The following is a 19,232-nucleotide window of genomic DNA, read 5'->3' on the forward strand; positions in this document are numbered from 1 at the left end:
GAGGGTTTCATTAATTAATAGAGATTAGTAGAGATAAGGATTTGATTGTATAAAAGAGGAGTTTACACTCTTGCTTGTAAACCATAATATACCAGAAAATGTAATGTATATGATGGATTCTTACCGTTCATCATCAGTTCTTCAAAATCTAGTCATTAACCCGTACTTGTAATCTACACGATCGATGCCCTCTGAATCATTAGTAGACGGGATATTAAGATCAAATTAATGACTTGATTAAGACCAAACCACATGCTTAACATCATGCTTAATCTGTTATTATGTTGATGTTCTTGAATCTAGAACATACAAATTAATGACATGATTAAGACCAAACCCATAATCTGTTATTATGGGTCTGGGATCCCAAAAATAATGAAAGGTTTCTAGCAGACGGACATTGCTTACAAATTTCTATAAAATGGGTTTTGGGTGTTTTGCACTCCTCCCTCCCTGTTTTTTCCGCTTTGTTTTATTATTAGAAAGTAGTGCGTGAGTCTAGATCGTATCCCACCACACATTAACGACATACTAATCCCTCTTCCTATTGGACAATTATTTATAGCAGAAATAAAGAAAAATAGGATAATATAGGAAACTCCTGCCTCCTTGCAATGGGAGATACAATTGCTTCACTTGTTTCATTGAGTGTAAGAAACCCTTAAACTCCTCTCTCTCTCTCTCTCTCTCTCTCTCTCTCTCTTCTTTTCTTAAATTGTTATTATTAAGGAGAAGGGAAAGTTCTAAACTATTACAATAATTTAGAGGATTAGAGAGTTTCGAACTTGGCACGCATGAATGAAAACCCAACACCCTAGCTATCCACTAGGATATTGGACCATCAAAGAAGTTGATGTAAGATTGTTTTGCTTGCAATATAACAAGTATATTACAAACCTATGCCAGTATTAAAAGTACAGGGCATACTCACAGAAATACCTAGCCTATAAAACTGAACATTCAAGGCATATATAGTACATATTTTACCACTCTTTCTTTACAGTTTTCTGCATTTGTGTGCAAGAAAGAAGATGAGCTTGACAGCCATCTGGAGTTTATATCGAAACTTGAGTACATCAGGCCTCGCCCTTTAGGAACTTAGGGAGCCACTTAGCAGACTCTTTAGGAATGCGCTTGAGATTGTCTTTGTAGTCGACGTAGTAAAGCCCGAATCTTGGGATATAGCCTTCTCCCCATTCAAAATTATCAGATAAAGTGTAGTGGAAATATCCTTTGACATTCACACCACTCCTTCGAAAACAAAGACAGAAACAACGTAAGTAAATGCATGTATGCATCCTCAAACTTGTAAACATGGATTGCAGTGACTTACTCTATTGCCTTCTTGATCCGGTACAAATGGCGAAGAATGGATTGAATTCTATGTGGATCCTTAAGTGCGTCACTAAGTCTTAGTTTATCGTCCTTTGCCTCGGTTATTCCATTTTCAGAAATGTAGATTTTAGGGTCCTGGTACTTCTTCTTCATAAACTTTAGAAGTTGTTCCAGGCCTTGTGGGTAACTGTAGACGAACCGACTTCCTCCAGCCTACACGGATGAAAGAAATTAGTTTTCCTATATATAGAAAGATGGAAACTACATAGTACAAAATTATACATGCGTATAATCCTTGCGCATGGGTCAGTGCTCTTTTGTATACCTGAGGACCAATTTGGGTTCCGTTTTCTTCTACAACAATCACAACATGAAAAAACCGTGTAAGTCCTATCAATTTAACCTTCGATGGCATAATAACACGCGCGTGCACACGCAAAAGAAGTAACATTGAGATATTATGAAATTTACTTGTGATCAACGCCAAAGCTAAAATATCGTCGCTATAAGAGATTGGTCCTTGTGGTTTTGCTGGGACGTTTCTACCATATCTTGTGGAGTAATAGTTGATGCCGACAAAACCTAAGGATCCATTGATCATCTTCTCCTCCTCCTTAGTGAAATGCGGTAGCCTGTCCTTGACCAAACGTCTCATACTCTCCGGATATGATCCATATACTAATGGTTCCATGAACCTAAACAAGAACATCATATTGTTTTTAGGAAAATTTACACCTAGAAGACTTCTTATACCAATCGAGCAAGTAAATTTAGGACCAATGTAGATATATCTACTAACCATCCAAGTTCAAAGTCTAATATTCTTTCTGCTGCAGCTTTGTCTTCTGCCGAATTCGAATAAGGCATGACATATTGTCCTACAAGACTAATTCCAATTTGTCCGCCTTGTTTATCCTAAAAACCAATATTAACCAAGAAAGAACATTTATCTCATTAATTTGAGATACGCAAAAGACAAGGCTTCATTCATTTCAACAGATTCAGTGTGAACATTTCACCTGAAATTTCTTCCGGTAAAGCTCAACGACTGAAGCATGGGCAAGGAGAAGGTGGTGTGCCACAATGTAAGGTTCCGTGGCTGAATTACCACCATTTGTGCATGGAAATACAGTTTGAACAGAACACCTGCCCGGTGGACCAACGCCTTTGTCGTACCCCATTTTCGCCATGATCCACGGCTCGTTGATTGTAAACCAATTTTTCACCCTATCTCCAAAAAGTTTAAAACAAAGTTCACTGTAATCCTTGAAATCTTTCCTGCAAAACATGACGAAGAAAATATCAGAATTTATGTCAATGACTAAATTGTATATTATCCTAAATTATGAGAAATGAAATGGATGTACTTTAGAAGGTGCTTACACGAAGGAGCGATTGAGGATGCCGCCATACTTGTCTGTCAAAGCTTGCGGTGGATCAAAGTGCATTATGGTCACAAATGGTGTGATGTCTACATTAAAGTGAAATATTAGAACAACTTTGATGTGATAGTTAACCCCGTCATGTGATGTTAGAGTCGAACTTCATGAGATTACAGAAATCTATGGGATCATTCTGGTATACAAGTTCAACAAAGCTTAGGTGAAACTAAATGGAGGTCCAAATCGACTGAAGTGGAGTTTTTTTCATTCGACAATATTGATATAAAAGGATCTTATGTATAATATATAACAAGATTAATTAATGTCGTAATATAAAGGATTTTCTTGAACAGAGATTCTTACCATTCTTGATTAGTTCGTCGATGAAGTTGTTGTAGTGATCGATACCCTCTTGGTTTACTCCACCACTCAAGGTTCCCTCTACACATTGAGAATTTCAAACATACATAGGGCAAGAGTTTAGTAGAGATTAATCATAAAACCCTCAATTTTAATTTACAGATTAGCGGAACCACTGATTAGCGGAGAAAAAAAAAAAAGAACTCGGTAAAATTGATTACTAGGAAGAATCCTGGTCCAAGAGATGGAAAATCTGTGAGAATCAACTCCAAGGTCCTTGAGATTCTTCACTTCTTCCTACAATTACAAATATTTGGTTAAATATTTATGCCAAAGACTAGAGAAACTTGGTTTTCACTAGCTCAATATGCACCTTGTATCGCTTGTATGAATCAATGGCTGTAAACATGTTCGTGTGGTCTGCAATCCGTCCTGATTGCAAACAAACAAAATCATAAACAAAACAGAACGAGCATATTAAACTAAGAAAAGAAATGCATGCATTATAATATGATCTTATAGCAGCTGATATATATAATGTGTGTGTGTATATAAACCTGGGAATTTCTCAATGTAGTAGTCCCAAACACTTGGTCCTCTTCCTGCTTCTTTTGCAGATCCTTCCATTTGTGCAGCAGCGGTGGTGACTCCGAACACGAAATCACTAGGGAAGTCGGACCTCTTCACTTTTAGTTCTTCGGGGTTTGATGCATTTCGCAATGGCTGAAACTCGCTCTGAGCATTCACATCAGCTGCATCAACATATGCATTTAAATTTAGTTACCTTTTTCATGTTTGAGTTGCCTAATGCATGCAGCTTGAAAATAACCACAAAAAAAAATAAAAAAAAAAAAAAAAAAACCGAAGGCTTGTTTTCTCGATAGGAAAATCCGTGCTTCAACATATTTTTATATGAAGAACTGTTCCACACTTGTAATTTTTGTCTTAGTTGTTGATGCAATATGGTGAGCAAACAAAGCAAAAAATAATTATCAAGAACAATTTTAAGATTTCAGATGTTGATCTAAGTTAATTTTATAATTACAAACTACAAACCTTGTGACAAAGAGGCAATAATAAAAGCAATAGCACACATCCCTTGTACAATCCTTAACCATGATGGTAAGAACTCCATGACCTCCAAACAAAAACCCTAGTCTTAATCCTTAATCACTCTTTATCATCAGATTAATTAAACTTAACCCATCCTTCACAAGAATATATAGGACCTCTTCTTGTATAGCCATGAACAAGAAACAATTTAACAAGAATTAAACAGTATTTTCTTTATTATTTTTTGGCCAACAATCGGAAACAATTAACAAACTGAGAAAATGATAACCTTGTCTAGATAGTAAGCGCAGGTTATATTAGGAGTTTGGTATTTAGGGTTCTAGATTTCTAGTACATATTAATTCCAACTGATGTTCGTGTGGTCTGCAATCCGTCCTTAATTTTATGGTTAATCTGTTATTATGTTGATGTTCTCGAATTTCGAGGATAAGATTTTTGGCTTCTAAGCAAAAGTAGCTAAAACAGTTTTTGCAGTACTAATAATCCAACGCTTGAATTATGATCTTAATTTTCAGTTTTACATTTTATGTTTCATTGTTAACCAACCCAATTGGACGAATAAAATTGCGCTATGATTTGTATCTTCATTAATTTTGGTATTCTTTCGATCAAAGATTTTTTACAAAAATAAATTAGTATAACAGCTGAAGAATGATGAAAAACATTATTTATAATTTCTGGTTTCTTAAACCAGTCCTAGGAGTGGACGAGGATCAATTTGATTCTGCCTGACACCAAATATATAACCGAACCAACCAAGATCAACGGTTTGATTTTGACTAATACCACCATTAAAAGCTAACCAAACCAAACCATTGTTAATAAGTTCAGTTCAATTGCTAAAAAACATTAACATTTTTAGAGTGTTAATATTCTAAACATTCACACTTCAAGCATAATAATTCATTAAGTTTTTCAAAACTCAAAATATATCAAGTCGAATAGAGTTACGTTTCAATTTAATAAAATCTCGTGCTAGTCAACGATTTCTTAATTACAATATCACATAAATATAAAATACATATAAATCTCCTCAATATTGTTTGTCATTACAACATATAATATTTATATAGCTCTCAAAATAACCTATAATAAGTTGACATGTGTAAAACAAATAAATTAATAATTAAAAGATACATGATTGGTTTTAAAAGTTTCAAACTTGAGCCAAACAAAAGGTAAATTGTTTCAGTTTAATTTTGAAATTGTTTGACTTTTTTCATTGTCAAAACCAAACCAAACCGACCAATATAATTGAGTTCAGTTGATTTGATGCCCACGATTCAGTACTAGGGAAAAACACATGTCTTGCATGTGCTGAGAGTTTAAAGAAGTTTTTTACTTTTCTTTTTGGAAGAGAAAGAAAGAGAAAGTTTTGAGTTTTGAACCTCATGATACATCATATCTAGGAATTCAGCATCCATGAAAGGTGGGTCTGGCATCCCAAAAGTCAGCAAAGGTTTCTTGAAATGGGATTTGGGTATTTTGCACTCCTCTCCGTCTGTTTTTCCGTTTTGTTTTGTCATCAGAAAGTAGTGCATGGTAACTGTTTTGTAGTGTCATAAGCAATTTATTATTTTTAGTAAGAAAGAGGGATAAAAATTGATTCTTCAATTCAATTATTGAATCAATTGATAAGAGGATGGACAAACCAAAGAATTAAGGTTGTTTTGCTTGCTATATGACAAGTATATTACAAATCTATAACAGTCTTATCAGACAGCATTAAAAAGTACATGGCATTTCCACAAAAACAAGCCTATGAAACTGAACATTCAAGGCATATATAGTACCTATTCTACCACTCTTTCTTTACAGTTTTCTCTTACTAAACACATATACGGAATTGCGTGCATGGAAGTAGATGAGCTAGATCAACCATCTGGATTTTATACCGAAACTTGAGTACGTCAAGCCTTGCCTTAGGAACTTAGTAGAAGAGTCTTTAGGAATGCGTTTGAGATTGTCTTTGCAGTCGACAAAGTGAAGCCCGAATATTGGGATATAGCCTTCTCGTCATTCAAAATTATCGGATAAAGTGTAGATGAAAATGTGGTGTGTTAGGCAGTTCGTGCATAGAAATACAAAAAAAAAAGTGACTAAATAAAAAAAGAAAGTGAAAAAGGTGGTGGTTCAACTGGTTTCAACCCATGAGACAATCTGGGCTAGCAGTGCACCGACACGTTATCCTTCCACTGTTGGAAGCGGGAGGTTTTCGCTGCTCTGTGAAACCAGCCTCACGCACTGCCCTCCGCTCCAAGGACCACGCGGCCCAAGCTTAAGCCCGAACCACAAGGCCCAACTCCCAACTTGGAACGGGCGAACCAGCAAATTGCAACAGCAAGTCCTGCCAAATGAGTCGAACCGATGTCCCACCACCTTGGTGCCCCCACTTGGGTTACAAGCTAGGATGACTTAGCTCGGCGAACAGTGCACAAGTAACTTCGTATATAAAGCACTGTGTCTAAATTGCGTGGTCGATGTGGTACAAATTAGTACAAATGTAAACAAAATTCAACTGAAATTCTCATTAGGAGAATCCGGGTCAAGAGAGGGAAAATCTGCGAGAATCAACTCCAATCTTCTTGGAGCCTTCACCTCATCCCATAGTTACAAATATTTTTGGTTAAATCTTATGCCGAAGATGAGAGAAACTTAATTATCACCTTGTATTGCTTTGTATGAATTGATGGCTGTAAACATGTTCGTGTCTGCAAACCGTTTTAAATGTAAACAAAACAATAATAAACAAAACAGAATGAGCATATGAAACTGTTGAAACTTTTTAGATCAACGGGCCGGGGGGGGAAGGCCCACACTAACGATACCGATATTGTCCCCAACTTTACCACTTGCCCATTTCGTCAGGTGTGGAGTTTTACCACAAAATGTCTCAGTATTAGTTAGAGTAGGGTAATCATATTTAAAGCCATCATTATTGACTTTCCCCACTGATGTGGGACTGCCAACAGAAACTAAGAAAAGCGATATAAAGAAAGCAGCTAGCCCTATGAAACGGATCGAACAGGTTGCTTATTTACTTTTAGTAAGACCACTTTGGTAAGCAAAATTCAATTATATGTTATTAGCTCTACTAGGCCCAAGTTTCTCATTCCGTGCATGCATTATAATATGTCTTAACAGCTCGTATATATTTAAACCTGGGAATTTTTAAGCGTAGTAGTCCCAAACACTTGGTCCTCTTCCTGCTTCTTTTGCAGATCTCTCTGTAAGTTCTATATGAGAGCAAACACTTGATGATTTGATCAAAGATATTCGAAATGATAAGGAGATTAGGATTGACATTTGTGGTAGACTTATCAGGAGTTGTATTTATTAAAGTTTCAAGTCAGATACATTCTCGATATAATTAGAATTCTTCTAGCTGATATAATGCATAAGTGTTTCACGGTGATAACGATAAGGATCACTTAATGGGAGGTATTGAAATCTATTGTATACAGTATAAAACTGAGGTCCCTACTCTCTATCTAAATACACAAGTTTACAAAAAACTCAAGCCCCATTGAGGGAGCCTTACTTTTAGTTGTGTAGAGTTGCAGAAGAACTTTAGTTCTTAGACCTAGTTTTTTGAGACTATGTCTTCCACATGTAAGTGGTTAAGTTGATAATTGTGAATAAGTTTTTCCGTTCCACAATTAACTTACACCTTCCATTTGTGCAGCAGCAGTAGTGACTCCGAACACGAACTCACTAGAAAGGTCGGACCTCTTGACATCAAGTTCTTTAGGTTTGATGCATTTTCCGCAGAAACTGCAACGGTTGATCAACACATCCACTGAAGTTTAGTCCCTTTTTTCTTGCACTTAAAGTAATGACCATGTCAATTTTTTCAACCCTAAATTTTCATGTTTCAGTTGCCTAGTACAGGATTTTTTAAAAGTAATGAAAAACATACTGAAGATTTGTTTTCGCGATGGAAAATGTGTGCTTCAACATACATTTACGAATAATTGTTTGAAGACAAAAACATTGGATGTACAAGAATATATCAGATTAATCCTAAACAAAAACCCTAATTTTAATCCTTAATGTTGGAAAATTTAATAATGTTATTATTATATTAAATTTATTAATTGAATGGAAATTAGAAATGGAGCTTTTTGGTAGAAAGATATGTCTACTTAAATGAAGTATTACAACTTTTGACTCTTTATGAATAGTCACATACTTTCCAAAGAGGTATCTCACATTCTATAAATAGGGAAGCCCCTTATAATTACTGATATAGCAATTAGAACTTTTCATTGTTTACATAATCATACATAGAATGCACTAAATATTAGAGAGTCTCATTGAGTCCATATGAGAAAGTTTTCAACACAATCGTGGTTCATGAAGCCTTGTGATTTGGAGTGCTACCATTATAAGGACGTGGTCGTTGTATCTTGGGAGACATGCGCCGACTAACCATGACCACCGTAGTGGGGCGTAAACTTGTCTTAAGGACAAAGTGTCCAACACTTGCCTCGATCGTATTTTCTACGTTTTTCTAATCCATTATATCATGTTTATTTAACATTGGTTACTCACATGCTTGCATTATTGTGATATATAATTGCATGAATTATTTCTTGATTTTCTATGTGATTTATTATAGCAATTAGACCCAATTTCTCTAACACTTAATCACTCTTTTTTATCAGATTAATTAAACTTAACCCACCTTACACAACATATAGGACCTCTTCTTGTTTAGCCATGGACCAAAAACCAACTAATTAAACAACAATTAAACAGTATTTTTTTTATTTCTTGGTTAACAACAAAAAACAATTAAGAAACTGATAAAATGGTAACTTTTCTAGGATATTAAATCACATGCGTGCTTAATTTCATGGTTAATCTGTTATAGGACTAGATTTTCAGCTTCAAAATTAATCTAACTAAAAGTAGTTAAAGCAGTTTTTGCAATACTAATCCAACGTTTAAAGTAGTCTTAAGTCAACACTACAACCTTGCAACAAAAACAAAAGCATATGGTTCAATATTGGATAGAGTATTGGATCTCCACCCATGCGTTCTGAGTTTGAAACTCCTCTTTTACACCACAACTAAATTAATTATTTTTTTTATATTTATTTTATAAGCAACGATAATTTATTTGACAAGTTTTAATTATATATCAAAAGAAAATGCTTGTTTGGAATGATTGTGATTGTATTCTTATCATAACAGTCATTGTACAACCCTAACTAAATAGGAAGAAAACTAATTGCACAAGATTACATTATACGGTTTTACTATTACGTATCAGTTAGAAATCCTATACAAAGTCGTGCATAATACATTTTTTGAATCACAACGTGTTACTCGTGATTTGCATATTTTAAATGTATTTATTAATGTCAATGGAAATGAATAATAAATACATTTAATAAAAGCAGTTTTTGAACGAATCAAAGCAGCTAAATTCATATTAATAAAAGCGGTCTTTCAATTTTCATCTACATTTTATTAAATTTACATTAAGATTAGAAAAGTAATATTTAATAAACAACTGATTGCTAGCCCATTGTGATGGTAAGCCCACTCCCTCCCCTTAGTGTAGATAACATCGTTTGTTAAAAAAAAAAAATCATGTGATAATTAATTTAATCACATTATTATGACCGTGCGAGAGACTTTTTTTTATAATTGGCACTACGCATCTCTTAAGTGTTTAAAATTTGAGAAATAATATTTACTAAACAACTATTTTTTGAATTACAACGCGCTAAGCGCAACTTAGACATTTTAAATGTATTTATATGCGTGAATTGCTTCAATATTTTTTTATTTCGTTATTTTCTTTTTAAGAAAGCGCTTGAGATTGTCTTTGCAGTTGACATAGTAAAGCCCGAATCTTGGGATATAGCCTTCTCGCCATTCAAAATTATCAGATAAAGTGTTGAGGAAATATCCTTTGACATTCACACCACTCCTTCGAAAACAAAGACAGAAACAACATATGTAAATGGATACTACATGCATCCTCAAACTTGTAAACATAGATTGCAGTGACTTACTTTACTGCCATCTTGATCCAGTACAAATGCAGAAGAATGTATTGAATTCTATGTGGATCCTTAAGCGCGTCATTTAGTCAGTTTATCGTCCTTTGCCTCGGTTATTCCATTTTCAGAAATGTAGATTTTAGGCTGCTGATACTCCTCCTTCATAAACTGTAGAAGCTTTTGCATGTTGAGAATGAGTCTTACATTGATGGGAGAGGGACTTTGCATGGGCTTATAAAAGATTGGACTACTTTTCATATTGTCAATTGGTTTTATAGTGGAATCTCAACTTTCTTCATTACAAACCCTGTGGGTAAACATAGACAACCCAACTTCCTCCAGCCTCTCTAGTTAAAAGAATTTAGTTTTGCTATATACAGAAAGATGGAAACTACATAGTACAAAATTATACGTGCGCGTCATCCTTGCGCTTGGGTCAATGCTTAATTTATAAATATTTCAAAATTCACAAGTCGGAAGTTTTGTGTACCTGAGTACCAATTTGGGTTCCATTTGCATCTTCAACAATCACAACATAAGGAAACCATGTAAGGCTTAAACATTCCCATAAATTTATCTTTCGTTGACACAAAAACATGCTTGCGGACACACAAGACGTAACGGTGAGATATTACAAAGCTTAAGGATCGTTGCTATAGAAGATTGGTTTTCGTGGATTTGTTACCATATCCTGTGCTGTAATAGATGACGCCGATGAAATCAAAGGATCCCTTGATCATCTTCTTCTCTTCCTCAGTGAAGTGTGGTCGCCTGTCCTTGACCAAATTTCTCGTACTCATTCGATACTCTCCATATACTAACGGCTCCATGAACCTAAACAAGAAATTAAATACCAATTTTTAGGAAATTAAAATTTTCGAGGGATTCGTGTTAATGTTGATATGTTTATACACACACACACACACACACACTTATGTACTAACCATCCAAGTCCAAAGTCTAATATTCTTTTTTATGCATCTTTGTCTTCTGTCGAATTCGAAAAAGGCTCACAATTGAAGCGTGAGCAAGGAAAATGTGGGGTGTTCAACAGTTCGTGCATAGAAATACAAAAAAAATAATAATAATAAGGTGATGAAATACAAGAAGAATAACCATGCAGAAAACAAGTTTCCATTTCAGTTCAAAAATTCGGTGTTAGTTTTTCACTTGAAATTTCTCTGTAGAACTTTATCAAATTGAAATTTCTCTATAAAACTTTATTAAACTGAAATTTCTCTCTGTAAAGCTTAACAACTGAAGCATGAGCTAGGAAAATGTGGTGTGTTCAACAGTTCGTGCATAGAAATACAAAAAAAAAGGTGACAAAATACAAAAAGAATAACCATGCAGAAAACAAGTCTCCATTTCAGTTCAAAAATTCGGTGTTCGTTTTTCACTTGAAATATATCTATAGAACTTTATCAAACTGAAATTTCTTAAAACTTTATTAAACTGAAATTTCTCTCTGTAAAGCTTAACAACTGAAGCATGAGTGAGGAAAATGTGGTGTGTTCAGCAGTTCGTGCATAGAAATACAAAAAAAAAGGTGACGAAATACAAAAAAAATGTGAAAAAGGTGGTGGTTCAACTGGCTATACAAAAAGAATAACCATGCAGAAAACAAGTATTCATTTTAGTTCAAAAATTCGGTGTCGGTTTTGTACCTGAAATTTCTCTATAAAACTTTATTAAATTGAAATTTCTCTCTGTAAAGCTTAACAACTAAAGCATGAGCGAAAAAAAATGTGGTGTGTTCACCAAATTCGTACAAAAAAAAAAAAAAACCTGACAAAATACAAAAAGAATGTGGAGAAGGTGATGGTTCAACTGATTTCAACCCATGAGACAATGTGGAGAAGGTCATCAGCAGTTCGTGCATAGAAATACAAAAAAAAAGGTGACGAAATACAAAAAAAATGTGAAAAAGGTGGTGGTTCAACTGGCTATACAAAAAGAATAACCATGCAGAAAACAAGTATTCATTTTAGTTCAAAAATTCGGTGTCGGTTTTGTACCTGAAATTTCTCTATAAAACTTTATTAAATTGAAATTTCTCTCTGTAAAGCTTAACAACTAAAGCATGAGCGAAAAAAAATGTGGTGTGTTCACCAAATTCGTACAAAAAAAAAAAAAACCTGACAAAATACAAAAAGAATGTGGAGAAGGTGATGATGGTTCAACTGATTTCAACCCATGAGACAATGTGGAGAAGGTCATCCTTCCACTGTTGAGAGCGGGAGATTTTCGCTGCTCTGTGAAACCAGCCTCACGCATTGCCCTCCGCTCTAAGGAGGACATGGCCCAAGCTTAAGCCCGAACCACAGGGCCCAACTCTCAACTTGGAACGGGCGAGCCAGCAAATTGCAACAGCAGGTCCTGTCAAATGAGTCGAACCGGTGTCCCACCACCTTGGTGCCCCCACTTGGGTTACAAGCTAGAGTGACTTAGCTCGGCGAACAGTGCACAAGTGACTTCGTATATAAAGCACTGTTTTTATATTGCCGTGGTCGATGTGGTACAAATTAGTACAAATGTAAACAAAATTCAACTGAAATTCTCATTAGGTTTCAAAGAAACCTACGGAATTCTAGATATACAGATTCAACAAACTTATCTATAATAATATACTAAGATAATGTCGTAGTGTAATGAATTTTTTTGAACAGATTGTTTACCATTTTTTATTAGTTCGTCGATGAAGTTGTTGTAGTGATCGATATCCTGTTAGTTTACTCCACCACTCAAGATTCCGTCTAAACATTGTAAATTTCGAACAGAGCAGAAATTTTAGCAGAGATTAAACATAAACATGCAGCTTCCATGAAACTGCTTATTAGCGGACAATAAATCTAGGTAAGATTATGATTACTTATTAGGAGAATCTGGGTCAAGAGAGGGGAAATTTGTGAGAATCAACTCCAAGCTCCTTAGAGCCTTCACCTCATCCTATAATTAGAAATATTTTTGGTCAAATCTTATGCCGAAGACGAGAGAAACTTAATTATCACCTTGTATCACTTTGTATGAATCGATCGATGGCTGTAAACATGTTCGTGTGGTCTGCAATCCGTTCTAAATGTAAACAAAACAGAATGAGCATATGAAACTGTTGAAATTTTTTAGATTGATGGGCCAGGGGAGCCTCACACCAACGATACCGATAATGTCCCCAACTTTACCACCTGTCCAATTCGTCAAGTGTAGAGTTGTAGCATAAAATGTCCCCAAGTTTACCACCTGTCCAATGTGTCAAGTGTAGAGTTTTACCATAAAATGTCTCGGTATTAATTAGAGTAGGGTAATCATATTTAAAGTCACCATTGTTGACTTTCCTAACTGATGTGGGACTACCAACAGAAACTAAAAAAAGAAAAGCAAGATAAAAAAAAAAGCAGCTAACCCTATAAAACGGATCGAACATGTTGCTTATTTACTTTTAGTAAGACCACTTTGGTAAGCAAAGTTCAATTATATGTTATTTCCTCTAAAGTGAAGTCATGTCTATAGAGGATATGATCTTACGCTCATGGGATACCGACTATATGCAAGCCGCAGCTCTGAACGCATATAGCACTACTGGGCTCGAGTTTCTCATTCCATGCATGCATTATAATATGTCTTAACAGCTGGTATATATATAAACCTGGGAATTTCTAAGCGTTGTAGTCCCAAACACTTGGTCCTCTTCCTGCTTCTTTTGCAGATCTCTCTGTAAGTTATATATGATAGCAAACACTTAGTGATTTGATCAAAGACGTTCGGAATGATAAGGAGATTAGGTTGACACTTGTGGTAGGCTTATCAGAAGTTGTATTTCTTAAAGTTTCAAGTTAGATACATTCTCGATAAACTTGAATTCTTCTAGCTGGTATAATGCATAAGTGTTTCACAGTGATAAAGATAAGGATCACTTAATGGGAGGGATCCTTATTGAAATCCATTGTATACAGTATAAAACTAAGGTCCCTACTCTCTCACTAAATACGCAAGTTTACAAAAAACTCAAGCCCCATCGAGCGAGCCTTACTTTCAGTTGTGTAGAGTTGCAGAAGAACTTCAGTTCTTAGTCCTAGTTTTCTGAGACTATGTCTTCCACATGTAAATGGTTAAGTTGATAACTGTGAATAAGTTTTTATATTCCACAATTAAGTTACACCTTTCATTTGTGCAGCAGCAGTAGTGACTCCGAACACGAACTCACTAGAAAGGTCGGACCTCTTGACATCAAGTTCTTTAGGTTTGATGCATTTTTTTGCAGAAACTGCAACGGTTGATCAACACATCCACTGAAGTTTAGTCCCTTTTTTTCTTGCACTTTAAGTAATGACTAGTACAGGATTTTTTAAAAGTAATGAAAAACATACTGAAGATTTGTTTTCGCGATGGAAAATTTGTGCTTCAACATACATTTACGAAGAATTATTTGAAGACAAAAAACATAGGATGTGCAAGAATATATCAGATTAATCCCATACAAAAACCCTAATTTTAATCCTTAATCACTCTTTTTTATCAGATTAATTAAACTTAACCCATCTTACACATGAACATATAGGACCTCTTCTTGTTTAGCCATGGACAAAGAACCAACTAATTGAACAAGAATTAAACAGTATTATTTATTTATTTATTTCTTGGTTAACAACAAAAAACAATTAACAAACTGATAAAATGGTAACTTTTCTAGGATATTAGATCGTAAGCGTGCTTGATTTCATGGTTAATCTGTTATTACGTTGATGTTCTGAAATCTCGGGGACAAGATTTTCGGCTTCGTACATTAATCTAACTAAAAGTAGTTAAAGCAGTTTTTGCAGTACTAATCCAACGTTTAAAGTGTTCTTAAATCAACACTAAAACCTTGCAACAAAAACAAAAGCATATGGTACAATATTGGATAGAGTGTTGGGTTTCCATCCATGCGTCTAGAGTTCGAAACTCCCCTCATATGGCACAACTAAATTAATTATTTTTTTTATATTTATTTTATAATAAACGATAATTTATTTGACAAGTTTTAATTATATATCAAAAGAAAATTTTAGAATGATTGTGATTGTAGGAAGCCTTTAAAGGAAGGAATCACTATTTTTTTAATAAAAATAGGGATTAATTGTGGGGTCCACACGATATCGAATTTTAACGATCAGAACTGTCTATTTTTCAAGTTGCACTTGCACCTCATACATCACCCTTGCAAAATATTAGCCAAATTAGAAATATTTAAGACATCTAATTGGGTTCAAAAAAAATTAACGAATATTTTGTTATATAAGAAACAATGAAATTTTATCTTGATAATTAAATAGGCAAATGATTTTAGATTGAATTGAATTTTCACAAGGGTGATCTATGAATCAAGACTTACAAACTAGACAATTCGTATCGTTGAAGTTCGATGTGTAGTGGGCCCCACATCTAGTCCCAATTTTTTAGAAAAAATGGGAATCCCTTTGCATAAAGGGCCTATGTAATTATATTCTTATCATAGCAGTCATTATTCAACTCTAACTAAATAGGAAGAAAACTAATTGCACGAGATTACATTATACGGTTTTACTATTACATATCAGTTAGAAATACTATACAAAGTCAACCATTTCAAGATAATATAAATCTAGAGGAAAACTAATCACATTGCAATATTGAAGAGAAACCCACCCAAGCCTATATAACCCACAATAACAAAGTTCTAATGTAACCAATAGTTGTAAACCCTTAAATACCGCCACCAATTGAAGTTGCCCGTTTGTAAGGCTCATGATATCTCGCTATAAAGAACTTCAAAACGATTAATGCATTTGTAATTTTCGTCGTGATTGTGATTTGGCTTTGTACTACAATCGTGACACTTTCTTCTAAGTTACCTGTCAAATTCAACAAAAAAATCTAAAAATATTCATCTATTGTCTTTTAGTTGCCTCCAATATTTTACATGACAAAATAAAAGGTTGAAGATGTGCATTTAGCAAATTAATCATATGGTTTGAAATTGGACATGGTACCACTGTTTATCTCACCTGTAAATAAAATCCATCGTTTTAATCTGCAAAGACACAAAATTTTCATTTCCTCGATAAAATAGTTGTTATTGTTTGGTAAGTAGGTGCTTTTCATGACAAAAGTGTTTGAGGAAAGTGGGCCAAGATTCTCAATAGATAAAAAGTTGGCTTATTTTTAGCTACATCTTTTGAAACTCGATTTTAATTTCACTTTATTCTTTGTAAATTAAAAATCGTCACTTTACTCTCTAAAACTCAATGTTTCCTTCATTTTGCCCCTTAGAACTCGATTTTGATTTCATTTTGCTCCTTGAAACTAGAAAGTCGTCTCTATAAAACTTAAAATTTGTTATACATTGCCTTAGATCTATTAATTTCTTATGTGGGTTTGATTTGGATGTGGCAGGCTAATTTATATTGTTTTCATCTCTTCAATTTCTTTTAAACTTAATATTCTTTTATTGTTGAATATCAACGTGTAACAGAGATTTATAATCAAATTTATATCAATGTGGCATGGTATTATTGGATGGTGGATCCCACATATTTGAGAAGACGACCTATAAGTTTCAAAAACAACACTGAGTCCATAAGTCAAAATGAAATGAAATTTGAGCTTCAAAAGTGATTTTTGAGTTACAGAAGGCAAAATAAGATCAAAATGTAATTTTCGTAGCTAAAAATAAGCATAAAAAGTTCTTGCCTGTTGTCTATCAAATGGGCCGAGCCCCATTTTACAGACGTATTCTTTTTGCAATTGTTTACGCTTTATTAACAAAAAACCATTCACTCATACTTCTTGTTGAACACTGATTCTTCACCTAATAAGAAGAAAAAATACAAAAGTTGATTGGTTTGCTTGCTACACAAACAAAGCTATACTCGTACCGAAGGTTCCATCGGCGTCGGCAATTTGCACGGTTCTTATATACAGTAGAGTCAGAATTCATAGCTGAGATTCTACAACAGGGAGGAGTGCAGATGTAACGTAGCCAACAGCCCTTTCCAAGTCTCCCCGGGTGCACTACTCACTTGAAAGTCGAGAAGCTTATCCCGTTTCTTGTAGTAATCTTCCAATGGCTTACTCTGAGTACACAGAAAACAGGAAATGTTAACAAAACGTCATCTCCGTTTCTACTTCTTAAATAATCATATACGCAAAGTATTATGGCAGTAATACGATACTAATCTAAAAACATATTTCCCCGGCATTACATTAAAGCTCGTCATTTTCTGTCACTTTAAAGACCACTCTGAAATGAATGAAACAAGAACTTGGAAACAATGCACAAAAAATAAGAGGGCATAGCAAGTCTTCAACGAAAGAAGGAAACTTTTTCCTTAGAAAAAATAGACGTGGCGTAGTATAGAGTTACGGGCAGGGGGGCTGAACAACAAAGAACCCTGCAACACATAATGTAACTTCCGGTAGCTCACCAAGAGGAACCAGTAAAATAAATAACGTATCTTAAAAAAATTCTGAGTTTTGACTTCAAGAATTTCTCAGCATCAGAAATTGGTGATCCTTCGCAGTCCTAAATCTCTACTGGGACAGAAAATATTTACGACTGGTATACTAGCCGAGGAGAACTGAGACTTGAGGACTACCTGCTCAGCAAAGATTCGAAGTTTCTCCCTCCAGGCACCCTCTGCATAAGCAGTGGAGGATTTCAAAATTCGTACCAAGGTAGCGGTTGTTCAAATCAAATCATGAAATTCAAGGCAACAAAATTAAAATTAGATACTACCTCCTTCGTGTTCTGCCAAGCAATGCTCTGTGCATTTGAAATTCACAACTAGATCAATCTCAACGAGTTCGGAAAGAATTTCCTGACAACAAAGATCACAAGTCCAAACGTTATGCAGAATTAACACCATAAAAGGCCTTAGATTTGATGATCACACTTGTCTTCCTAATAATTTAACAAATCCATACAATGTCATTCATATGAAAACTAAATCTTCGGTAGCGAAATACTTACGGCTTGAATCCGAGAACGAGGAAGTCCATCCAGTATAAATCCATTTTCTCCTCTGCAATACCCATCTTCCAATCTCTTCGATAACAACCCGAATATGATTTCTTCCGGAACAAGCTCCCCTCGATTCACAGCATTCGCAATCTAATTCACACATTTCACAATTCAAACCAATCAATTAAACAAAAAACAAAAGCAGATTACATTACATATTAAATCCGAAGAATTCCATTTTTCAGAAATTAAATGAAAAAAAAATGAAATTAAAGAAGCTATTTTTCATAGTAGAAAGCAAAAATTGAGAGAGTGCGAAGAAAGGAGACCTGCTTGTAAAGCGAAGAACGAGGGTTGAGGTCTTGGCGGACGAGGCCGGCCATGGAAATGTGAGGAACTTCTAGAAGCTTCGACAGCCTCTCGGCGTACACGTGTTTCTTGGCGATCGGACTGCCTATGAAGGCCCACTGCACTCCTCGTACAGGAACCGAGCCCTCCGTGCCGGCCACCGGAAGTTGATCGAGGCGCGGCCCGCGGTCGTCTCGGTGGCCATAGTAGTAGTCGTGATCGAAGTGCGGCTGAGCCGCGGCGGCGGTGAAGAATCGGCTGAGAGCGAGTTTCAGAAGCCGGTACAGCGGTGGCGCGGCGGTAAAGCTGGCGGTGGAGGCTAAACGACGCGGTACGATCATGGCAGAGGGAGGGAGAGGTAGAAGTATTGAGACCCTGTAGACTGTGACTGTGAGTGGAGCTGAGCCGCTGAGAACGGGAAAGCGAGTTATGAGAGTTTAGAGCGGGAGCGCAGTAGGCTGCCACGTATGTGGGGCCCACAGCTACGCGGGCCAAGTTCTTAACTTCGTTCAACAGATTAATAGATACCGTGAGATCGTTCCCCACACGCCCACTGCTATTGAAATTTTAATGGTAATTTTATACCTTTTTGTTAATATTTTATTTTTTAAGGATATTGTAAGAATATGCTAAAAAGTACGTTAATATTATGAACAAGTTTACCAAAAGAAGGAAGTTAAATTTGAACGATTATTTTTTGAAATTGTTATTAGCACTTCAAAAATTTTATTTTGCACT

At 35.2% G+C, this 19,232-nt stretch overlaps 3 protein-coding genes, 1 non-coding gene and 1 pseudogene across 4 annotated transcripts; all 5 read right to left on the bottom strand.

Moving 5' to 3' along the window:
- Positions 1–850: 850 nt before the first annotated feature.
- LOC137710141 (beta-glucosidase 24-like) lies at positions 851–2,242 on the bottom strand. The gene is made up of 5 exons (XM_068449091.2): positions 2,135–2,242; positions 1,807–2,030; positions 1,661–1,689; positions 1,334–1,548; positions 851–1,251 (listed from the first exon to the last, which is right to left on the bottom strand). Exons 1-5 carry the CDS (start codon positions 2,200–2,202, stop codon positions 1,077–1,079), a joined length of 711 nt encoding a protein of 236 aa, XP_068305192.2. The 5' UTR covers positions 2,203–2,242; the 3' UTR covers positions 851–1,076.
- A 94-nt stretch (positions 2,243–2,336) lies between these two features.
- Positions 2,337–2,783, bottom strand: LOC137709840 (beta-glucosidase 32-like). Its single transcript, XM_088696173.1, has 2 exons — positions 2,719–2,783; positions 2,337–2,613 (listed from the first exon to the last, which is right to left on the bottom strand). Exons 1-2 carry the CDS (start codon positions 2,781–2,783, stop codon positions 2,337–2,339), a joined length of 342 nt encoding a protein of 113 aa, XP_088552299.1.
- Positions 2,784–6,272: 3,489 nt separating this feature from the next.
- On the bottom strand, positions 6,273–6,576 carry LOC148696163 (signal recognition particle RNA). The gene has a single exon (XR_015963844.1).
- Positions 6,577–12,338: 5,762 nt separating this feature from the next.
- Positions 12,339–12,625, bottom strand: LOC148696164 (signal recognition particle RNA; annotated as a pseudogene).
- Positions 12,626–16,856: 4,231 nt separating this feature from the next.
- Positions 16,857–19,046, bottom strand: LOC137711555 (putative adenylate kinase 7, mitochondrial). The gene is made up of 5 exons (XM_068450804.2): positions 18,476–19,046; positions 18,156–18,296; positions 17,922–18,003; positions 17,782–17,822; positions 16,857–17,259 (listed from the first exon to the last, which is right to left on the bottom strand). The coding sequence occupies exons 1-5, from the start codon at positions 18,833–18,835 to the stop codon at positions 17,134–17,136; spliced, it is 750 nt and encodes a 249-aa protein (XP_068306905.2). The 5' UTR covers positions 18,836–19,046; the 3' UTR covers positions 16,857–17,133.
- Positions 19,047–19,232: the final 186 nt, after the last annotated feature.

The sequence above is a fragment of the Pyrus communis genome, chromosome 6 (genome assembly GCF_041283825.1).
Source record: "Pyrus communis isolate YQ-2024b chromosome 6, ASM4128382v1, whole genome shotgun sequence".
NCBI lineage: Eukaryota > Viridiplantae > Streptophyta > Magnoliopsida > Rosales > Rosaceae > Pyrus > Pyrus communis.

What these genes read in the sequence shown, in the direction of transcription:
- LOC137710141 (XM_068449091.2), bottom strand. Translation starts at nt 2,202, where the DNA reads ATGCCTTATTCGAATTCGGCAGAAGACAAAGCTGCAGCAGAAAGAATA. An exon ending in AGCTTTGGCGTTGATCACAA is followed by an intron (nt 1,690 to 1,806) that starts GTAAATTTCATA and finishes TGATTGTTGTAG; the next exon opens with AAGAAAACGGAACCCAAATT. An exon ending in CGGATCAAGAAGGCAATAGA is followed by an intron (nt 1,252 to 1,333) that starts GTAAGTCACTGC and finishes TTGTTTTCGAAG; the next exon opens with GAGTGGTGTGAATGTCAAAG.
- LOC137709840 (XM_088696173.1), bottom strand. Translation starts at nt 2,783, where the DNA reads ATGCACTTTGATCCACCGCAAGCTTTGACAGACAAGTATGGCGGCATC. An exon ending in ATCCTCAATCGCTCCTTCGT is followed by an intron (nt 2,614 to 2,718) that starts GTAAGCACCTTC and finishes CATGTTTTGCAG; the next exon opens with GAAAGATTTCAAGGATTACA.
- LOC137711555 (XM_068450804.2), bottom strand. Translation starts at nt 18,835, where the DNA reads ATGATCGTACCGCGTCGTTTAGCCTCCACCGCCAGCTTTACCGCCGCG. An exon ending in CTTGGCAGAACACGAAGGAG is followed by an intron (nt 17,823 to 17,921) that starts GTAGTATCTAAT and finishes CTGCTTATGCAG; the next exon opens with AGGGTGCCTGGAGGGAGAAA. An exon ending in TTCGAATCTTTGCTGAGCAG is followed by an intron (nt 17,260 to 17,781) that starts GTAGTCCTCAAG and finishes CTGTGTACTCAG; the next exon opens with AGTAAGCCATTGGAAGATTA.